Consider the following 23,258-nt stretch of genomic DNA (forward strand, 5'->3'; position numbering starts at 1 on the left):
TAGTACTTATTATTAGATTCAGCAAAGTATCTGGCCGCTCCTTCCCTTACCGTGCACCCCAAAACCGGAACAGTCTACCGGAGACTCTCACTGCCGCCACCAGTCTAAGTTCTTTCAAAACCAAAGCTGTCTCACATTTTAATCTGGTCTGTAACTGCTACATACGTCTATAATATATATTATCTCTAACTGTGTATGCAATGTCTTGTATATAAAGTATACCCTCTTCACGTATGTAACTATTTGTAACCATGTATTTGTCATCTTAACTCTATGCCCAGGATATACTGTAAAACGAGAGGTAACTCTCAATGTATTATTTCCTGGTAAAACATTTTATAAATAAATCAATATTCCCACTGGGGTGCTGCAGAATTAGTCAAATGTTATCGCACATGCTGTAATGCAGGGGCACGCAAACTTTTTTTGCTGCGCCCCACCGTGCCTGCTCTCCTTGGTGCCCCCCCCTCTCACGTGGCGTCTAATGACGTGTGACATCACTCGCGGCATCATTTGATGTCACATTACTGTGGTAAGCGCAATGTCACATGACCCGAGGCGTTATTTCACGCCGCGTTGCCATGGTAACGCGTCCTGGAGCCGGCCGAACCTCGATAAGTAGAGGTTGCAGAGGCCTCGTGCGGTTCCCCAGCCTCTAATTTAAATGCCTGGGGGAGAGCATAGGACCTCTGCAACTGTCCGCCCCCACCCCCCACCCCCCCAAAAAAAATCTCACATACCGCTGCTGTCATGCACCAGCTGGTGCAATGAAGTATTACATTCATCTATATGTATATGTTGCATCGATGTGTGTTGCATGTATGATGTGCTTATTTGGGACCTATGGTGTTTGTTCATGCATGCCGTCTGCTGGACTGCGTGTGCACATCTGGTACAGTATGCGTGCTTACTGTGCAGCTTACAGGGGTGGTGGTGGGCCCCGATTATTGGGCTAGGTGGTCCGGCTTTGCCCCCTAGCAACAAAATTGTCAGCCAGCCCTGGAGGGACAGGGTGTGGGGGAGGGCAAAGAAAGGGGGAATGTGAGAATGGGGAGAGGGGGCTGAGGAAGAGAGGGCAGATATGCAAGAGAAATAAGGGTGAGGGGAGCAGATGTGCGAGAGAAATGAGTGAGAGGGGTGGTGTTGATGTGCGAGAGAAAGGATGGAGAGGGGGTGGATGCACAAGAGAAAAAGAGAGAGGGAGTGGATGTGAGAAAAGAGGGAAGGGGGATGTAAGAGAAAGCAGGGAGAGGGGATATGCAAGATAGATAGTAGGGATGGAGACAAATTGGGGTGCAAGCTGGCAGCATTTCCCATAGAAAGAAGTGCTAGAACAAGAGGCCAGTCTCTGAATCTGGGTGCTCAGGGGAAACGTGAGGAAGTGCTTAATAACTGGAAGCGTGGGGGATCTATAGAACAGCTTCCAGCAGCAGTGGCAGAGGCAAATACAGTAACAGAACGCAAAACTGTTTGGTATGGACAGACACAAAGGGATCGTTCAGGGTAGAAAACTATTCTAGGTCTTCAATTCTTCGCTGCCTCATACTTTTTCTCACCCGTTACCAGACTTCGCCATGATTAACACACAGGAATTTGCCAACCGTAACTATGTATGATGTCCCCGTGTGTTTAATGTGCACAAGAAAGCAGCAGAATGGGAACTCTATGAAAGAAATTGGCTCAGTCCTTTTCCCTGGTGCCTAGAATAACAGCGTTTTTAATAATTCCGGTAATTGACTTTGTAACACGCATAGTGCTGGCCTGTAGGATAAAGGGTTCATTTCATATCGGAAACTCAGCAGAGCTAGCAATAAACCACCTTGGCCAAATCACATGGTCAACAGCAATATTACAGAAAGCGGTTATAATGTTTTATTGCCGTCAGTAACCAGTAGTAGCTTAGTGGTAAGAATGCTGCCTGTGACCTGTGTATAATTCTTGTCAGCTCCTTGTGATCATGAGCAAATGACCACCTCCCTGTGCATCTGGGGATATCATTAGATTGTAAGCTCCTCACAACAGGGACTCTGTATATGGTCTGTACAACGTGACAATATTTAACCCATCTAACCTTTCCTGTTCGTCATGGAGAGCTGCCACGCTGGACAGGAAACATAATGCTACTTTTATTTTAAGGGTATAGGGTTTACAGCTACATGTCCACTTCATCCAAGTCGATCCACCATGTTAGCCTATCCCCAGGCAGCAGGGACTTTCCCAGATAATATCCATTCTATTACAGGTACTCACATTTAAAGTTGTGAGAAAGGGAAGAACGGTTAAATAAAAACCAGACGCAGAGTCATTCTGTTACAAAGCTGACGTAAGTACATAAAAATGAGGGGAAGACAAAAAATAAATAATAAAAAAATAAAAAACGTGAAGCAAACTTTTTTTCAGTTTTATTTATATTCAGGTAAAAACATTAACCTGATGAAGTAGATTATTGCAGATCTGAGAAATCAGCACATAGAACAGGACACTGAGAACAGGTGGTTTTTATCTGTGTCAAAACTTTTGTTTGTGAAACTTTATTTCTCCCCAAGCAAGAATCAGAGAAAGGAAAAAACAAAAATACAAAAAAAAAAAAAAAACTCAAGAGGAGAAAAAAAAATTACTTTAACTGGGAATTAAACTGCAATTTTTTTTTTTTTAGGTTTTAAAAATGTACATTAATTTGAAATGCTTTGGCTGTATTATAATAAATACTGGCCAGCCAATTCTTTTTTTTTTTTTTTGCGTTTTACATTTTTAACAAATCAGAAAAAAAAGAGAAACAAACATAACATTACTGTTTTTAATACACCGTGTAAACAGTTAAGTGTTTTGTAAAAGGCCAGAACAAGCCATCATTAACCCCTTCACTGCCAGAGGGGGGCCAGCAACGCCGCGCCTCCGACAGCCACGGGATTAAGTTAATGGAAGAGACCAGAAAAAGCGAATTGTTAAACCTCGGAGCAGAGGCGGGAGAGCGGTCGTCCTGCGGAGTAAGAATTTGGGAAGTCTAGGTAAATGGATGAAACATCTGTGCCGTTGACGCACACGCAAGGATCGAAGTGAGTATCACGTAACAAAACATCAGGGACGGGGGAACGTGGAGGGGAGTGAAAAATACACTTCACTACTAAACTATATTTGCCAAATAACGTGGGCGCTTTTTGTTTGTCACTTCGATACGTCTGCACAGAGTCAGTCTTTGGATGGGGACGGTGGCGGAGAGATCTGCGCATGTTGCTAGATGGATACAAACAGCCCCGGTTTTTAAACGGCAGAGCGACATTTATTGATCAACTTCCAAAACATCCCTGTCTTTTTAAATGTTTTTTTTTTTTTTTTTATTCTTCAACCCCCTTTTTTTTTCCTCTCAAACTCACACAGCAAAGCAAGTTAAAAACTTCACTCGTCAAATAAAGGATAATTTAAGCAAAAAAAACTTTCTAAAGAATCTTATGTCACATATCTTTAACGCCTGATCGGTATCAGAAGTCCAGGGGGAGCTTTAATGAATCTAGTGAGCGCGTCTCTGCTTTTTTTTTGTTGGCTTGTGTTTGCAATAGTTTGCGACGGGTTTCTCTACGATAAGGAGCAACGCGTTGCCTGGACTCTGGTGACATTTAGAAAAGAAATCATGATTTATTTATTTTTTCAGGCGGGCTCGGCAGTTTTTTGTTTTGTTTTTCGGGATCAGGAGAGGTGGAATGATTGCTGCCCCTCTCGTGCAGCTATTAACAGTTTCTCGCGCATTATCTCAAGGCTCGAGTAGTCCGGCAATTTAAGGTAGTTCACACAGGTCATAACAGAGGGGAGGAAATCGTCCTGGTTTTCTGTGGACTCGAAGGTCTTGCGAACGATGGTCAGTGGAGGATTCAGACTCCGAAATCCTACATATTCACAGGAGGAAGAAGAAAAGAAAATAAGTTGAAATATGATAGCTGGACGCGCACTTTGAAATGCAACGACTTCCGATTGGAAAGGGCAGATGTGTTTTCATGAACATCATCACCTCATTAGTGAATATGATTCACTGAGATTAAAGCTGCTGTCCCCTTCACATTTTGCTTTTTATCCCAATCACACGCTTCAGTGGTTTTATTATCACAGAAATATTGACGCAAATTAAGTCTTGCTGGTCCCCTGAAAATTGTGCCTCACTGCAACGTTAAGAGACGTCTTCTAATCATTACAACTTTGCAATCTCTACATTCTACGTCTCGTCTACCAAACATGTATTGCATCATCTAATTACACTATCTTAATTTAGCGTTCAGAGCACAACCCCCCCCCCCATTATAAAATTCATGCGAACATCTAGCACCTCCCACCCCCCCTCCGAAATGTGAACTCAACAGGACATGAAGTTTGACAGCAGCGTCAAACAGGCAGGGATAAGTCATATCCAGACAATAGGTTATTGTCCCCATGTTATTACTAGTGGCAGCTCACCTCCAACAGGGAGTCTGGGGCTCCCAGTGACAAACTGCAGGAACAGTCTCTGCTGCTCGCTGTCGAAACTGCTGAGGATTTCAAAGAGATACTTCACAGCTCGGCTGGAGAGAGAAAATAAATCACAATTCAGCACATCGTAGGCAGAGAGACGCTCTGGCGGCACACACTCAGTAGAATATTACACTCCACACGTGAGAACATGACTACAGATCCCAGAACTATGAGCGAGCCATTCTAACACCAAGGGATGAATTGGAAATCACAGGACTCGCATCACAGCAATGTATTGTGGGAGTTAACCGGAAGCTTCGCATGTCCCTTAACCCCACTCAGTGCCAGAAGGTCCTGCCACCTCCATGGCCATAGACCCCGCCCCCCTCCCCCCCTCCCAGGCACGATAAATCACATGACTGCTCTTCTGAGTGATCATATGATCTGGTTCTGCGGCGGGACCCAAAGTAAAAGGGGAGGGTGTGCCCCTGTAATGTAGGCTGCGATCATGGACAGCCCTTAAAGAACGAGCAAAAGGCCATGATGTACAGCGCAAGTCTTAAAGCCCTACAGGATGGCATTTTATGATGTAAATAGTGTACTGAAGGGGTTGCCAGGGGTAATCAACCTTCAATATCTTAACGGTGTCAAATTGTTCCTCTGTAGTTTAATGTAGAGAAAGAATGACTGTTTGCCAATATTTACAATCTTGCTATTGACCCGGTACCACTCCCAAATAGATCTAAATAAATACACGCCCCGATGACAAACGCCGGCAGTGCGGCATGTGTGCGGCATGTGTGCGGCATGTGTGCGGCATGTGTGCGGCATGTGTGCAGCATGTGTGCAGCATGTGTGCAGCATGTGCAGTATATTCAGAATTACATGAAATTAATTAACATTTACATAAGATTTACATGAAATTAGAGAACATTTGAAAGCAGCAAGCAATTCAAGGCAACAGGACATCTCCCGTACACACCCAGACATCGAGATTTCAGTTTTAATGCAGGGGTGGGTAACTCCGGTCCTCAAGGGCCCCCTACAGGTCGGATTTGCAGGATATCCCTGTTGCAGACTGAGCCACCTTTGCTAAAACAGGGATATCCTGAAACCCTGACCTGCCGGTGGCCCTTGAGGACTGGAGTTGGCCACCCCGGGTGTAATGGAATCAGACGCCAACCTGTCGTGTGTGTATCCGTGATCTGGTCTGCAGCATTCCATCAAAGTCTTCACGTCCCACGTGTCAGCCTTACTACCGCACAGGAGCTGGTCCAGCTGCAGATTACAAAGAAACCGGTTACTCAGAGGCAGGGCTCTCCAAAGGGGCCCGGATCACAAAACATTTAGGAGTAGAAGAGCCACAAGCTTATTGTAATGTCATTTTAGATACATCTGTACCATATAGATTTATATTGCTGTAACTTACAAGTGGGTTTAGATGCCTCAGCTATTAGTATGAAATGAGCTGGAGCAGAGAGTCCAAGGGCCACAGCAAGACCCTTCGCGGTCGCCATTTAAAGAGCCCTGGACTAAGGCCTATGTGAGCCATTGCCAGCGACATGTTTAATGTGCTAAATCAGAATTTAAGTATCTTTAAAAACAAGTTTGTCTCAGTGGTAACTAAACACTTTGGAGGATTTTGCAAACTTTAACCCAATCTCTTTTGTTATCAGACTGTTTGCAAACTGTTCTAATGGAGATTGTCCATCCAGACCAACTTTATTTTTTGTGTGTAAACTAGTTACGCTGTCATCATTAGCCAAAGAGATAAAAGGGGGAAAATGTGTTTACCTGAAGGTTGGATTATTAAAAGGTGCAGCTGGGTCTGTGTAATTCTAAGATGTGCAATAAGGTTTTAGAAAAACTACAGGCGTGTTACAAACTGGCAATTTACAAAAATATAACAAATAAATATATATTAGTAATACAAACCTCCTCGGGATAGAAATACAGCAGATGATTGAGCGGGAAGACAGATTCAAAGCCATCTCTGAAGGAGTCAAACTGCCGGGAAACGCCTTCATTCAGCGCCCAGTATATTACAAGCTGCAAGACAGACATAAAATCCGTTTATATCACACGTACCAGCAACAACTCACCTGCCCCGGGGCCGAAACCACAGGAACACAGTTACATGCTCCTCAGCAGACGGAGGACAATGCATAGCAAAGCATCAGACAGGGTCAGAGGTGTTACAGCAGACAGGAAGCCCTGGGCCCACCCAGGTCTATCTACCATCAGTTTCTGGGTTATATATTTACAGCAAAGGCGACAAACGCTAAAATAAGTCGATGAGCAAAACGCATTAGGGCGGAGCTTCTGCTGAACCGCCGCCCGATACTGACCCGCACATACTCCTCCAGATTGTGAATGGAGACGGGTAGGTCCTTCCCTCCCTTCTTCAGCTCGATGTTGGGGTACCCGGGCAGCGTAAAATCCAGCCCCAGGTCTTCCACAGAGCAGCCGTTCATATTCAGACTTTCAAGTGCAAACTGCAGACCTTCTTTGGACTGTAAAAATAAATGCTTGTGTTATATAAAATAGAAATGCAAAGTAGGCACACCTGAAATAGGCACAAAAAATACAGTAGAGTGCACGGGTCATTCAAAATATAAAGAGAAATATTTCCCCCACACACCAGATGTCGAAGACGACTCAGAACTCCAAAATGGATTTCAAAAGCAAAAAATGTATTGGAAAACCAACGTTTCGGTCCTACTCAGGGACCTTCATCAGGGCGGTGTACAATCAGGGGTGAGAGAGACAATACATACAGTGAGGGGGAGGAAGGCAGAAAACCTGGGTGCTAAGCAACACAGGTATATACAACTGAAATAAAATGTACTCTATGCGCAGAGAAAAGGACAAACTACCAACAGCATATAAATCCTTTCTGTAAGGCATGTGGGGAATAAACAATATATTCTAACCACAATCTGGATGGTCACAAATGTCAATAAGCTCCAACAACTTAATTCCTTAATGAGATCACAGTCCAAGCGCTCCCAGGATAGGGAGTCCACAATTTGACTGACAGGCGGCATGCAAGAACAATCTAGGGAGATAACGATATGTATATAGCAGACACACAGCAGTTGTCACAGTTATAGGGTAGATTCTACACCTCCAAAGTCCGGTATGCCACTTAATCACTGCTTCAGTAGGATGGTAAAGCTGCTCCCACAGAGAAATCAGTCACCGCCAGATATTAACCCCTCCACACGAGGTACGGCACTGTGGTCGGCGATCCCCGCTACACTGCTCACTCGCGCTTCTGTTCAATCAGACCAGTGCACACAGGCTCCGTTCTCTCCCTCGCAAGTACAGAGACGCGTTAGCGGCTGTAGCTCAGTCTCTGCCACAGCCCCAACATACTCCACATAGCATAGCAATCCTCACAACTTTAGCTCAGTCTGGTATGGTACTCCATAGGTCCATAACACCAACAATGCTTTATATCAAATCAGGGTACAGATCCATCTGCCATAGTCCATAGAAAAAAAGAGACTCAAATCCAGTGGTGTACAGTACACCACGGTCTCACACTGGAACAAATCTTTACACAAATATCTATTACATACATTATATATAGATCTATATAACTCCCAGCATAAACCACAAGTCAATATCCCAAGCGGAAGAATAGAGCAGACTGGGACATTTCATTTTCAATGGCCTCAGAGTGGGGGATGTGTTGGAGAACAGCAGAGGAGCAAGTGGCCTCTTTGCGATACTTGTTGCCATCTGGTGGTCGATGAAGGAACTGAAATAAAGAATGATATGTCCTTCCCTGCAATGGGGCCCAACTCCCTCCATCATTCCTATGTCTCTCCTCTGCATGTCCCAGTCCCTCACTGCTCTCCCCTCCTCGCCCGCCCGTTCTCACCTGTGTCTTGTCCTGCTCCAGTCTCTTCTTCTGCCGCACAATATCTTCCAGGTGATACACAGACTTGGCTACGATGGGGTCGATGTTGAGCAAGTCATGGGAGGCCAGAGAGGTTTCCTGCCGTAACATCCATTTGTAAAAGGGGAGCCCGAGAGGAATGTCCACCTGTGAAGAACCACCACACACCGGGATGTCAGAAATTCAAATTACACACCAGGCGAAGACAAGGAGCCACACACACCGATGTAGCACACAACATATCCTGTTAGAACGCCGGATATCACAGCGTCTCCATTAGATACCGTGGCAGAGATGGTGCATATTTACCATGCCTGCCCAAAACAGGGCGACTACTTTCCTAGCCCATGGTAGAGCATGTACCAACATCTGTAAGCTCAACTATTGCCTTATGACTACAACATTACTAGCAATTGTAGCGATTTAACCAGTGGTGGAAGGTGGAGTACCATTACCTCATAATTTAGAAACCCAGAGTACCACTACTTTCTGTACACAAACAACCCAATGGTTCCACCTTTCATTGGAAGCCTCCCTCATCTTCCTAAACTGCAATGAGAATAGCGTATCGGTGTTGGAAGAGCTGGGATCTCACCAGTCTGAAGTCCATGATGGCCTTTGCCATGAGTTTGCCGAGAAAACGGAACTTCATTTTGATCTTGGCGATATGGGCCGGTTTTGCCGTCCTACCGAAGGGAAGAGCAAACAGTCCTTGCAGGCTGTGGACGTACTTGGTCCCTTCTTGGATTCCTGGAGGATACAATAAGATATGTGATCAGCGGCAGAAACGGAACAACCTTGCCACATCACATTGCACAAATGTAAATAAATACACAATAAATAATTGTAGTTGTGTACAAGTCCATATATTTGGGATACGGATCCTGAGATCTATGAGATATTCCAAGAGTAGTTATAAAGATAAACCCGTTCACAGCAGCGATCCTTCTCTACGGTTATAAAAAAAGGTTTATCAACCTCACATTAGGCATATATCTGTGTTTGTGTGGGGATATGCTTAAAAAGATAAACAAGAAAAGACCTGTGGTGTTTGGGAAGCTCTGTACACACGGGGAGCTGTGGTGTTTGGGAAGCTCTGTACACACGGGGAGCTGTGGTGTTTGGGAAGCTCTGTACACACGGGGAGCTGTGGTGTTTGGGAAGCTCTGTACACACAGGGAGCTGTGGTGTTTGGGAAGCTCTGTACACACGCGGAGCTGTGGTGTTTGGGAAGCTCTGTACACACGGGGAGCTGTGGTGTTTGGGAAGCTCTGTACACACGGGGAGCTGTGGTGTTTGGGAAGCTCTGTACACACGGGGAGCTGTGGTGTTTGGGAAGCTCTGTACACACGGGGAGCTGTGGTGTTTGGGAAGCTCTGTACACACGGGGAGCTGTGGTGTTTGGGAAGCTCTGTACACACGGGGAGCTGTGGTGTTTGGGAAGCTCTGTACACACGGGGAGCTGTGGTGTTTGGGAAGCTCTGTACACACGGGGAGCTGTGGTGTTTGGGAAGCTCTGTACACACGGGGAGCTGTGGTGTTTGGGAAGCTCTGTACACACGGGGAGCTGTGGTGTTTGGGAAGCTCTGTACACACGGGGAGCTGTGGTGTTTGGGAAGCTCTGTACACATTGGGAGCTGTGGTGTTTGGGAAGCTCTGTACACACGGGGAGCTGTGGTGTTTGGGAAGCTCTGTACACACGGGGAGCTGTGGTGTTTGGGAAGCTCTGTACACACGGAGAGCTGTGGTGTTTGGGAAGCTCTGTACACACGGGGAGCTGTGGTGTTTGGGAAGCTCTGTACACACGGGGAGCTGTGGTGTTTGGGAAGCTCTGTACACACGGGGAGCTGTGGTGTTTGGGAAGCTCTGTACACACGGGGAGCTGTGGTGTTTGGGAAGCTCTGTACACACGGGGAGCTGTGGTGTTTGGGAAGCTCTGTACACACGGGGAGCTGTGGTGTTTGGGAAGCTCTGTACACACGGGGAGCTGTGGTGTTTGGGAAGCTCTGTACACACGGGGAGCTGTGGTGTTTGGGAAGCTCTGTACACACGGGGAGCTGTGGTGTTTGGGAAGCTTTGTACACACGGAGAGCTGTGGTGTTTGGGAAGCTTTGTACACACGGAGAGCTGTGGTGTTTGGGAAGCTCTGTACACACGGGGAGCTGTGGTGTTTGGGAAGCTCTGTACACACGGGGAGCTGTGGTGTTTGGGAAGCTCTGTACACACGGGGAGCTGTGGTGTTTGGGAAGCTCTGTACACACGGGGAGCTGTGGTGTTTGGGAAGCTCTGTACACACGGAGAGCTGTGGTGTTTGGGAAGCTCTGTACACACGGGGAGCTGTGGTGTTTGGGAAGCTCTGTACACACGGGGAGCTGTGGTGTTTGGGAAGCTCTGTACACACGGGGAGCTGTGGTGTTTGGGAAGCTCTGTACACACGGGGAGCTGTGGTGTTTGGGAAGCTCTGTACACACGGGGAGCTGTGGTGTTTGGGAAGCTCTGTACACACGGGGAGCTGTGGTGTTTGGGAAGCTTTGTACACACGGGGAGCTGTGGTGTTTGGGAAGCTCTGTACACACGGGGAGCTGTGGTGTTTGGGAAGCTCAGTACACACGGGGAGCTGTGGTGTTTGGGAAGCTCTGTACACATGGGGAGCTGTGGTGTTTGGGAAGCTCTGTACACACGGAGAGCTGTGGTGTTTGGGAAGCTCTGTACACACGGGGAGCTGTGGTGTTTGGGAAGCTCTGTACACACAGGGAGCTGTGGTGTTTGGGAAGCTCTGTACACATGGGAGAGCTGTGGTGTTTGGGAAGCTCTGTACACACGGGGAGCTGTGGTGTTTGGGAAGCTCTGTACACACGGGGAGCTGTGGTGTTTGGGAAGCTCTGTACACACGGGGAGCTGTGGTGTTTGGGAAGCTCTGTACACACGGGGAGCTGTGGTGTTTGGGAAGCTCTGTACACACGGGGAGCTGTGGTGTTTGGGAAGCTCTGTACACGGGGAGCTGTGGTGTTTGGGAAGCTCTGTACACACGGGGAGCTGTGGTGTTTGGGAAGCTCTGTACACACGGGGAGCTGTGGTGTTTGGGAAGCTCTGTACACACGGGGAGCTGTGGTGTTTGGGAAGCTCAGTACACACGGGGAGCTGTGGTGTTTGGGAAGCTCTGTACACACGGGGAGCTGTGGTGTTTGGGAAGCTCTGTACACACGGGGAGCTGTGGTGTTTGGGAAGCTCTGTACACACGGGGAGCTGTGGTGTTTGGGAAGCTCTGTACACACGGGGAGCTGTGGTGTTTGGGAAGCTCTGTACACACGGGGAGCTGTGGTGTTTGGGAAGCTCTGTACACACGGGGAGCTGTGGTGTTTGGGAAGCTCTGTACACACGGGGAGCTGTGGTGTTTGGGAAGCTCTGTACACACGGGGAGCTGTGGTGTTTGGGAAGCTCTGTACACACGGGGAGCTGTGGTGTTTGGGAAGCTCTGTACACACGGGGAGCTGTGGTGTTTGGGAAGCTCTGTACACACGGGGAGCTGTGGTGTTTGGGAAGCTCTGTACACGGAGAGCTGTGGTGTTTGTGAAGCTCTGTACACACGGGGAGCTGTGGTGTTTGGGAAGCTCTGTACACACGGAGAGCTGTGGTGTTTGGGAAGCTCTGTACACACGGGGAGCTGTGGTGTTTGGGAAGCTTTGTACACACGGAGAGCTGTGGTGTTTGGGAAGCTCTGTACACACGGGGAGCTGTGGTGTTTGGGAAGCTCTGTACACACGGGGAGCTGTGGTGTTTGGGAAGCTCTGTACACACGGGGAGCTGTGGTGTTTGGGAAGCTCTGTACACACGGGGAGCTGTGGTGTTTGGGAAGCTCTGTACACACGGGGAGCTGTGGTGTTTGGGAAGCTCTGTACACACGGAGAGCTGTGGTGTTTGGGAAGCTCTGTACACACGGGAAGCTGTGGTGTTTGGGAAGCTCTGTACACACGGGGAGCTGTGGTGTTTGGGAAGCTCTGTACACACGGGGAGCTGTGGTGTTTGGGAAGCTCTGTACACACGGGGAGCTGTGGTGTTTGGGAAGCTCTGTACACACGGGGAGCTGTGGTGTTTGGGAAGCTCTGTACACACGGGGAGCTGTGGTGTTTGGGAAGCTCTGTACACACGGGGAGCTGTGGTGTTTGGGAAGCTCTGTACACACGGGGAGCTGTGGTGTTTGGGAAGCTCTGTACACACGGGGAGCTGTGGTGTTTGGGAAGCTCTGTACACACGGGGAGCTGTGGTGTTTGGGAAGCTCTGTACACACGGGGAGCAGTGGTGTTTGGGAAGCTCTGTACACACGGGGAGCAGTGGTGTTTGGGAAGCTCTGTACACACGGGGAGCTGTGGTGTTTGGGAAGCTCTGTACACACGGGGAGCTGTGGTGTTTGGGAAGCTCTGTACACACGGGGAGCTGTGGTGTTTGGGAAGCTCTGTACACACGGGGAGCTGTGGTGTTTGGGAAGCTCTGTACACACGGGGAGCTGTGGTGTTTGGGAAGCTCTGTACACACGGGGAGCTGTGGTGTTTGGGAAGCTCTGTACACACGGGGAGCTGTGGTGTTTGGGAAGCTCTGTACACACGGGGAGCTGTGGTGTTTGGGAAGCTCTGTACACACGGGGAGCTGTGGTGTTTGGGAAGCTCTGTACACACGGGGAGCTGTGGTGTTTGGGAAGCTCTGTACACACGGGGAGCTGTGGTGTTTGGGAAGCTCTGTACACACGGGGAGCTGTGGTGTTTGGGAAGCTCTGTACACACGGGGAGCTGTGGTGTTTGGGAAGCTCTGTACATTATACAATTCTATGAAGAGCTTTAATGTTGGTCCTATAAAATGTAGCACATCCTGCAATGAATCTCAGAATCAATACAGCTACATGACCAGAAGGACAAACTAAGGGACTAATCACCAAGACTTATCGATTACCTTTCGGATTAGCAAGTGTTATTTCTTCCCCTCTCCACAGGCCCAGATCAGCTCTTTGTAATTCCTGAGATACAAGTGCATAAAACTCCAGAGTGGGACCAAGCCCCGTCCCAACCTGTGAGTGAGAAGAGGTGTGCTTGTAAACTCCAGAAACAACACAACCACCCACTTATTAACTGAAAGGGCATACAAGTGTGACACAGGAGAGAAGTAGGTGACAAGGTAACCCATTTACGGCCTGTGACACCTACATTTAAGGGTTTCCACTGGGGAGGTTTTTCGGTTTTGGGTCAATATATACTACTGGAGATCTAGGACGTGCGCGCGGGAGGAGAGGGGTGCACGCGGGAGGAGAGGGGTGCGCGCGGGAGGAGAGGGGTGCGCGCGGGAGGAGAGGGGTGCGCGCGGGAGGAGAGGGGTGCGCGCGGGAGGAGAGGGGTGCGCGTGGAGCAATACGTCACAAAGAGGAATTGCTGAGCAGTTATATCACATTAAACAAAAGAACGAGATAGGGGCTTAGAAGGATGAGGGCTGGCGTTGCATAGAAACATACCATTTTATGGCAAAGAAGGCCACGTGGCCCACCTAGTCTGCCCATTGTTTTGCATCATATAACCGCTGTGGTAATGTCACTCACTTCATTCTCGTACTGAATCTCCAACATCGCTCTTGAGCTTCCCAGGTCCTGCATCACAGACTCTGCCTGCTTGAGGAGCTCTTCTCTATTCACAGTGCGCTGGAAGAAAGGAAACGTGATCGTCTTCACTATGTACGAGCCGGGCTTGAACTTGCGACGCTGCCGAGGAAGTTACAACGTAAAACCGAACGTGTGAGGGGGAGCAGAGAAACAAAAGCGTCGAAGGAAATTACAACGATGGAGAGAGTGGTAGCACACTAAAAAAAAAAGGTGAGGGGACCCATTTATGTCCCCCATCTCTCTATCACTGAATCCCTTAAGTCCCCAGAGATGCATCATGGCCCCTGTGACACTGAAGCAGTCATTATACACAGCACAAGTGAATCAATTCTTAACAGGTTAGAAGACTAATGTTGTTGGCTGGTGCAGGTAGACCTGGGAGTTCCTGCACCGTTTACTCCGGTCATAGCTCTGCGCCTGCTCCCCCTGCTCACTTTTTTCCTGTCCAGTCTCGGGGCCACCCTGCTGTCCTGCGAGTCGGATTGGTTGATCTCCGGGTTGGTGTCCAGCAGTCTCTGCATGGCTCGGTCTCTGTCAAACGCAGTCACGTAGAACAGCATTTGCCGGGTATCAAACGGGAAGAAAAACGGACTGAAAAACAAAACAAAAAATAGAAGAGTTTAATTCAACCCCTTCGTGCCAGAAACGAGTGCATTGCACACGCCCCTGTATGTTCCATATCCCCCTGCGGCAGCTTTCTTAAATCTTTACAGGCGCCGTTTTAACCCCAATGTCAGAGGGTTAAAGAGTAATGAGCCTGCCTTTAACATCCCTCCTTCCCCCCTACACAAGGCGCAAGAAACTAAAGCTGCGGTTTGTAAGAAATGGCGCTTAGATTTCCCTCTATCACAAATGTCTATACAAAATCCTCTGCAGGGTCCTGGAAAAGATCAATAGCCCAGCTCAGTCAGGCGTGTGCAGAACGTATACACAGTCAATTTAGATCACAAGTGATCTTTAGCACCACCACAAAACAAAAATAGCAAAGAAGGTAGTTTATTAGGTCCAAAAAACAAAGGCGCAACCTGTGTATTTTTTTTTTTTTACCTAACAAACTACCTTGTTTGCCATTTGTGTGTGGTCGTGGTGCTAAAGATCACTTGTGATCTAAATGTACTATTTCTGATTACCGTTACCGTGCACCACGACTGCTTTCTATGAGGCACTTCACCCAGTGTGAGCAGCCATCTTGTTGAAATATATAATATTATACACACACTATAAACCTCAAATCAGTTAAACGCAGGGATCCCATCGTTTAATATGTGTTTCTATACGTTTTGCATATCTGGTTCCTGGCCCAAGAGGTAGTAACGGATGGCTAAGCGCCTCCTCTTTATTTTGAAATCTAATGTGTGTTGCTAAACAGGACCGTACCTCACCAGTCTGCTTTAAAGCATCAGCTCACAATCACCCCCACCCGCCAAGCCCCTTTCCACCATCGGACAGTGAATTTTATGCGCGTACCAACTTTTCCCTAGTTCCGTTAGCCACACAGGTATGTTCCCCGTCATGATTACTAGAGGGTCCTGGAGCTGCCTGTTCGCCTTTGCGGTCAGTTTACTGTTGATAAACTCCACTGTGGGAATGATCTCCTTACAGACAGCATTCTGGGGAATAAAGACAGAACGGGGGGTGTCATTGTTGCAACAAAATTAAAATATCTACCTTTCATTTCCTATAGTATAAAATCGGGCGAATTCCTGGTTTTTAGTACAATACCATCATGAGCAAACAGGGTCAGGCAAATTGGCGAGGGTCATTCCCACAGACTGGAACATTTTAGAAAATGTTCATAACCGTTTCCCTTATGTAATCCCTGGGCTCTGTGTGCCTAATCTTAATAACTAAGGACGGCCTCATCGTGACTTTACAGGGGCAGGAAAAGAGCAGAACATTGGACATGTAACGTGCATATTAAGACTCGCAGTCTTATTCCTATTAAACCTGTCAAAGTTCAGGAAGACACTGTTTAAAAAGTTGGTGAAGGTTTCACTTAACACACACATTCCCAGCTAGCTCAAACTCCCACACCCAGCACATCATGAATATATATTTATGTCACCAAGAGAGCTACTGAGCGTGGAGTGAGCTCTGTGGGGAGGTGCCATCAGCCTCCAAACACCTCCCCGCAGAGCTCACTCCTCCTCCTTCACCTTTTTAACTTGGGAGGTCTCTTCATTTGCTGCAGGAACAGGACCTATAATGGTTCTTCCCCTCTTACAGAGGTTAAAGGAAGTGTTCACAGTGTAGTGTAGGACCTGCATTAATTTGGCGTTTGGTATGCAGGCTTATGACGCTTTGGCCAAAGAGTTAACTAAATAACCAAGTATTTATTATTATTATTATTATTTAAGTATTTTACTTTATACTTTTTACCATATATGTTTTGTCAATGGGATGTAGCATTGGGAACCCCTTGTCTCTTGAAGGTTTCACTTATCCGATTTACACAAACAAACAATAGAAATCACCTACACTGAAAATATTAAACAAGTCACTGAGATCAGTTCACTTTGGTTCTAGGAGGCCACAGACACACACAGACACCATCGTCTCTCTCGCACTCTTGTCATTGTCAGGGTCCCTCCTGTCACCAACACCCCTCCTCCCTGCAATTCTTCTGGCTCCCATGCTCTAATAAGACCCTTTGTCGTTTGCATGGAACACAGTTTAGTGCTGCCTGGTGTAGAAAGTGCAAATAAGCAACAGGAGTCACCATGTGGACACCACTGCATGTGTTGGGCCTTTTTACACAAATTACAATTAAAAAAAAAAGCAATTTTTTTTTTTAAAGTTTGGTGAGCTAAAGGAGCAGTTCCCCCAACATTTCTATTGAGTGAGAATCAAGTGTTCCCCAGAGTCAAACAGCACTATTGTCAGCTCTGGGGATCCCTCTGTTTCCCCGAGATACTAGCCGGGGAAGTTACCGGGTTTATATCTTCAGGGGAACTAAAATGGCTGCCAAATCACAGGCCAATAGGAAGCTGCAACATCATCAGTTGATGCTTCCAATCAGTCGGCCATTTCAATCCCTTTATAAAAACCAGGACGTGATACAGGTAACTTCACCAGTATCTCGGGAACTGGAGGGTACCCGGAGCTGACACTTGTGCGGTTTATTTCTGGAAGAGGGGGGGTTGCTTCTTTAAAACAGTGTCACACAGAGCCCACTTTCAGAACAGGTCACATCAGGTGAGCAGCACTCCAGGAACGCATTAGCGACAAAGCCAGCAGGTCTCTGTGCTGGAGAGGAGACTTACATCGTACAAGTAATACCAGTATCTGCTGATTGCGTGGAGAACCCGCAGGAGGACAACCACATCCAGGGACGGGTCGTCGAAGGTGATATTTTCGGGTGGGGCAGAGAGGAGGTACGTTTCTAAGGGGTTGCTAATGTGGGGGCAGATGCCATCTGTGGGAGGAGAAAGAAAGTATAATTAACGGTAATTGGTCACTTAAATATACAACCCCGTGTAGGCTGCACCTTTCATTAAGCTAATCTAAAGACGGCGGCTTTTCTCTCTTTGGAAATTAAATTACAAATGTATTTTCTTCGGGACCTCTGAATGGGGAAGTGTGTTAATAAAGTGTTTTCTTTAACCCTACCCATTCCCCGTGCAAACGCTTGTTAAACACGCAGTGACATCAGACAAAAGGAGCAGTGGGAGAAGCCAACCCCCTCCCAAGTCACAGCTCACCAGCTTTACATATTAACTTTAAATGATTTCAAAATACTTGTAGGTGTCAGACACGAGTTAAAATAAAAAAATAAAAAAAAGGCATCGCCCAGACATCCCCCTTAAACAGGTCACTGCCATTAATACACTTTGGACCTGGGAATGAAACCTTTAAAAGGAACAGGGTGTTTCCTCTCCCACCCCCACTGTTACTGTTGGTTGACATCATGCAGTTTTCGCCTGTTTATTTCCCTGGATCTGTTACAGGTCGCTGTGGCCATTATCATTTCCCAGGGAGGCACATTTTGATATCTCTGGAAGGAAGCGGGTGACTTTAAAAAGGGCGGGATGGCCAAGTGTGGTAGCAGCAGGATCACGACTGAAAAATAATGTGTTAATGGCGATTAAAGGAACAAATGTTTTAACCCCGACTGCGCATTCGCACCGTGCCACAGCTCGTCGTGCTTCTTTGAGTTCCTGGGAGAGGTCTTGGTCGGCGCGGTCTGGGCACGACCCCTCTTGCCCCCCACAGTATCCTTTGCGCTCTCCTCCTCTTCCCTCACAGGTTTGTACCTGAAAACAACACGCACCACTTCAGTGCACAGGCTCAAAGTATCAGGAGGGGCAATCCCAGTTAGCCCACAAAAACACACTTTGCCAACTACATAACCCCGTTGCTGTAATGCATTGCAGGTCCCTGTGGCAGCGAAGGCGATGAACACAAATATCGGAGGGAATTTTACTTGGAAAGTGTTACCTCTCCAGCTTGACCATGAAGGAAAGGATTTTTATTCCCCTATAGCGCCGTACGTAGACTTTTGCAGCCACAACTAGTGTCTGCCCTGAAGAGCTTGCAATCAAATATTGGGAACGGGGAGTCACAGAGACTTGAAGCAGATTACAAGGAGCGCGGACACTGGGTTTTCCCACCTCAAAGGCAGTGCCACCAAGCTGTGTGCATAAGGCCTTGACCCCGCTGCCTACTACAGCGTCCGCTGTGGCGGATGCTGCACGGACGGGAGCCCTCCCCTCAATGGCGCCGGGCCCGCTGCGAGGGGGGCCGCAGCGCTGGGGCGAGAGCTGCTCCTGCTCTCAATAGAATTGAGAGCAGGACTCGCGTCGGGCGATACGGCATACCCCCCGGCGGTTCAGCCAATGAGGGCTAATCTGCCGGGTGACGTCATAGCCGCGCCCCCGTCACTCCCCCGTCACGCCCCCCCCCCTCCCGGTCTCTCTTCCTGCAGTGAGCTGCAGACCAGGTAATCGGCTGCACGCGCCGCCAATCTCGCGGGCACGCGTTGCAGCGGAGATACCGGGGCCTTAGCCTAATACAGGTGCAACAATCAGAACGAAATCAGACACATAGCTAGTGCTGCTTTCAGTCCTCGTGTCTTTCCGTGGTGCTGGCCTGGCTTCACAATAAACGTATAACAGTCATCGGACCGGTACCATATCGTGTGAGTCTTTGTCCAGATGCCGGCTCGGCCCAGCGGGTTACTCTCGTCATCCGTGGACTCGCGCTCCTCCTCGGTCTGTATGCTGTACTGTCGGACAGCCTGGTACACGGTCATGTTATAGGGCAGCAGGTGATCCCCGATGTAAAACTGCAGCCTGTGTCGGACGTTTCCTGAATTCAAGAACTGAGCAGCCTGCGGGCCGGGGAAAGGAGAGACTGACCATCGCTTGTCTGGGATATTTTGCGCACATCTCTTAGGTTCAAATATCACCTCTATGCTGATCACACAAATTTACTTTTCAACTTCTGACCTTACACCTGCTGTACAGGACCAGAATCTCTGAATGTCTCTCCGCTATATCATCCCGGATGGCCCTCCACCGACAACCTTAACATGTCCACGACGAAGCTCCACACACTTCCTCCCAAGCCTGGCCCTACTGCCTCCTTCTACATTACTGTTTGCAGCACTATCATACACCCAGTATCACAAGCACGCTGCCTTGGACTCCTCCCTCACTCACAATGTAGCTAAACCTGTAGTTTTTGTCCTCCATAACGTTGCAAAGATTTGCTTTCCTCTGTCGCTTGACTGCTAAAATGCTAACGCGGGACCTCATGCTCTCCCGTCTCCACTAATGTAACCTTCTAATGTCCGGCCATCCTGCCTCCCCTATAATTTATCCTAAATGCTGCTGCTAGAATCATTTTACTCCTATATCTGTCTCGGCATCTCTCCTGTTGAAATCCCTCTCTTGGTTTCCAATGAAATCCTGTATTACTAACAAAATTCTCCTCCCCTATTTAAGGCTGTACACTCCTCTGCACCTCCTTACATCTCAGGCCTAATTTCTCGCTATACACCTGCCCGACTCTTGTGTTCTGCTCAAGGATGTCTTCTGTCTAGCTGTTTTGTATCTAAAGCCCTCTCCCACTCAATGCCCCACATCTCTGAAATTCCCTTCCCCTCAATATTCGACAAGCACCTGTTCTCTTCACCTTAAAGGCGCATCTTAAAAAACACCTCTTGAACGAAGCATATGCATAGATCTGCTGGCCGATACTATACAACTCGTGCACGGACCTTGGTCACTTGCAGACGCACTTAACAGAACACCCTCCTACTGTCCCTAAGTTCTCCCCACTTACTAATTAGATTCTATGGACTTTAGCGCAGGGACTCCTTTCCTAATGTTACTTTTATGTTTCAAGCACTTATTTCCATTATGTGTTATTATGTCAAGAGTACTACTGCTGTGAAGCGCTATGTACATAGATGGCGCTATATAAATAGACATACATACATGTACAAGAAGTAGGAGGTTGTATTGGGATTCTATAAACTGCACAAAACGCTACTTACAATATAAGTACAAATATCCATTACAATGGTTTCCCGTATTCAAAACACAAACTCATGAGGTGTCTGCCATTCTCACAGGTCATCAACCCTGTTTTTGTTCACCCCAGTGGTTTAGCTGCAGGCAAGGATTCTGGGTAATGACATTCAAATGAGCTTCCAATCCACATAAACATGAATGGTTCCCTAAATGGTGGCCAACTCCAGTCCTCAAGGGCCCCCAGTAGGTCAGGTTTTCAGGATATCCCTGCTTCAGCACAGGCGGCTCAATCATAATGACTGAGCCACTGATTGCGCAACCTGTGCTGAAGCAGGGATATCCTGACCTGTTGGGGGGGCCCTGGAGGACTGGAGTTGGCCAAACCAGTGACTTCTGCTTACCAAAGACTCATCGATCTCCTCGTCCGAGCCGTCATCGTCACTGTCCTCGTCATCTTCTCTTACTCTGCCGTAACCTGGAAATACACGAGTGTTAGAACTTGCACACTTATAGTCACAGGATTTGGCAAAGCATTTGACATGGAGCTCTAAATATTTGTATTTTATTTGTATTATTTTTTGAATTTCGTTATAAGACAAAAAAATAATAATTTCTTACGGCAGAAGTTGAAGAACAAGTAGCAATACAAGTCCTAGAGAATTGAATATTTGTCATGGGTTTTATTAAATAAAAAGATCACTTGTGAGCACATTCACATGTCTCAGACAGCCTGATTTTGCCCATTATCTCCCAGCTTACACTGCTTCCATTGCAGCCAGGGATTCTGGGAAACCACATGCAAATGAGCACAGTGTGTATCCCCTTTTGCACCATGTCCATTTAACATGGATCCCTATAAGCATATGCCTGTATTACACATGGGTGTAATTTAACATGGGTTAAATAAGTGCACAGCCAGTTAAACATTCTCTCATACAGCCATTTCGATCTTTTGGGTTTCAGTGGGAGGCTGATAATACTGGCTTTACATAGGTTTTGATAACTTAATTGATGAAGAGACCTGTGAAGTTATAGAAAGCTCTGTACATGTGAAGAGGAGACCTGTGAGGTTATAGAAAGCTCTGTACATGTGGAGAGGAGACCTATGAGGTTATAGAAAGCTCTGTACATGTGAAGAGGAGATCTGTGAGGTTATAGAAAGCTCTGTACATGTGGAGAGGAGACCTATGAGGTTATAGAAAGCTCTGTACATGTGAAGAGGAGACCCATGAGGTTATAGAAAGCTCTGTACATGTGAAGAGGAGACCTGTGAGGTTATAGAAAGCTCTGTACATGTGAAGAGGAGACCTGTGAGGTTTGGAAAGCTGTACACATGAAGAAGAGACCTGTGATGTTTGGAAAGCTCTGTACACATGAAAAGGAGACATGTGAGGTTATAGAAACTCTGTACGCAATGCGGTTTAGGTTTCTCTGGCAGCAAAGTGGTTCCAACATGAAACACACTTGCCTCTGACCACCAAATATCTCTCGATAGCTTGTACCAAAGCCAAGGGATCTATTTTGACAGGTCCGCCCTTCCACTGCTTGACATTCGTACAGTCTGGGTGTCTCTGCAGCTGACACTTCAGCTGGTGAGTGTTGAAAAACTTTAGTGCTTGGGATCCTCTGCAGAGAGAAATGCAGGAAACGTGAGAAAATATTTACATTACTTACCGTCCTCAGTGTCAGACAGGGAGCGCAGCCGGAGTCTCTATACAGCACCCAACTCAACCCCCACCCCGAAAAATGTAAACTACTGCGTCCTAGCACACACAATCCGTGTCAGAGCTTGTTCAACATGCAACAGACACAGAGTTTACCCGCAGTCTTGAGAGATACATGGAGTTGCGAGCATGTGACGGCGGCATCGCCGACGCCTGCTCTGGCAAGATTGCGTTCTGCTCTCCCCTAGAAAAACGAGCTGAAAACCCAGTGGCCCTGGAGGCTGTCATAGGGCACGCAAAGGGTTAATAGGTTAGACTGGTGGCCAACACGTCCTCAAAGCGCCACAAAACAGGTCAGGTTTTCAGGATATCCCTGCTTCAGCACAGGTGGCTCAATCTTTGACTGAGCCCCCTGCGCTGAAGCAGGGATGTCTTGAAAATCTGACCTGTTGATGGCCCTTGAGCACTGGAGTTGGCCGCCCCTGGTGTAGATGGAAAAATCTGACAACTGTTTTTCAATTTTGTTTCACAGTAAGCAAAATGTTTGATTGGCGGGGAGGGGGTTAAACGTTTATCCGTCTTTTGGTGATCAGACTGCTTCCCGGTTGTCCAAGCCCCAGGTAAATTATTTTAGTTTTGTTTCACCAAGGAAGGCATCATAACTACTTTGCAAACAGATATGTGGATTTGCTGGACTCCAGTGTTGCCGCGGAAAAAGAAAAACATACATTTTTCACAAGACACAAATAAATAAAAACAGTTATTTTAAGGGACATTTCACCTGAGACCCTTATCAGTGCCATTGTGTGCCTTATCTAGCTACATAGTGGATGAAGTTGTAAGACACTTAGGGCTGTTCTATAGTGCCTGCGCTTGCTGCACCATGCAGTTTTAGTTGGCTGAGGTTGGTCAGCCTTTCTATAATGGTGCCGCGCGTGCGCACGGCAGTGTGCGTGGAACCGGCCGACGGGGGGAAGATGAAGTAAATAAAGAATTTGCGCCGCTACCGCCGCTAAAATGTATGTATATGTGTGTATGTACGTACAATGTTAATAAACAATTTATTAAAGTATTTATTTCAAAACTTATTTAACACACACACACATATACACACACATATACACACACATATA

The 23,258-nt window shown here is 47.4% G+C and overlaps 1 protein-coding gene across 11 annotated transcripts in view; it reads right to left on the reverse strand.

The window, feature by feature from the left end:
- Positions 1-2,380: 2,380 nt before the first annotated feature.
- Positions 2,381-23,258, reverse strand: part of TRIP12 (thyroid hormone receptor interactor 12) — a 104,441-nt gene continuing 83,563 nt past the window's right edge. For all 11 annotated transcript variants that reach the window (XM_075570203.1, XM_075570201.1, XM_075570202.1 and 8 more), the window contains 16 exons: positions 21,930-22,087; positions 20,863-20,936; positions 19,115-19,314; positions 18,111-18,238; positions 17,249-17,400; positions 15,453-15,595; positions 14,420-14,576; positions 13,926-14,024; positions 13,289-13,403; positions 8,940-9,094; positions 8,327-8,491; positions 6,786-6,950; positions 6,373-6,486; positions 5,621-5,715; positions 4,444-4,547; positions 2,381-3,881 (listed from right to left, as the gene is read on the reverse strand). In XM_075570203.1, coding sequence (XP_075426318.1) covers positions 3,685-3,881; positions 4,444-4,547; positions 5,621-5,715; positions 6,373-6,486; positions 6,786-6,950; positions 8,327-8,491; positions 8,940-9,094; positions 13,289-13,403; positions 13,926-14,024; positions 14,420-14,576; positions 15,453-15,595; positions 17,249-17,400; positions 18,111-18,238; positions 19,115-19,314; positions 20,863-20,936; positions 21,930-22,087 — 2,221 coding nt within the window. In that variant the 3' untranslated portion in view covers positions 2,381-3,684. The remainder of the gene's footprint in view (positions 3,882-4,443; positions 4,548-5,620; positions 5,716-6,372; positions 6,487-6,785; positions 6,951-8,326; positions 8,492-8,939; positions 9,095-13,288; positions 13,404-13,925; positions 14,025-14,419; positions 14,577-15,452; positions 15,596-17,248; positions 17,401-18,110; positions 18,239-19,114; positions 19,315-20,862; positions 20,937-21,929; positions 22,088-23,258) is intronic.

This window comes from Ascaphus truei, chromosome 14 (assembly GCF_040206685.1).
Source record: "Ascaphus truei isolate aAscTru1 chromosome 14, aAscTru1.hap1, whole genome shotgun sequence".
Taxonomy (NCBI): Eukaryota; Metazoa; Chordata; class Amphibia; order Anura; family Ascaphidae; genus Ascaphus; species Ascaphus truei.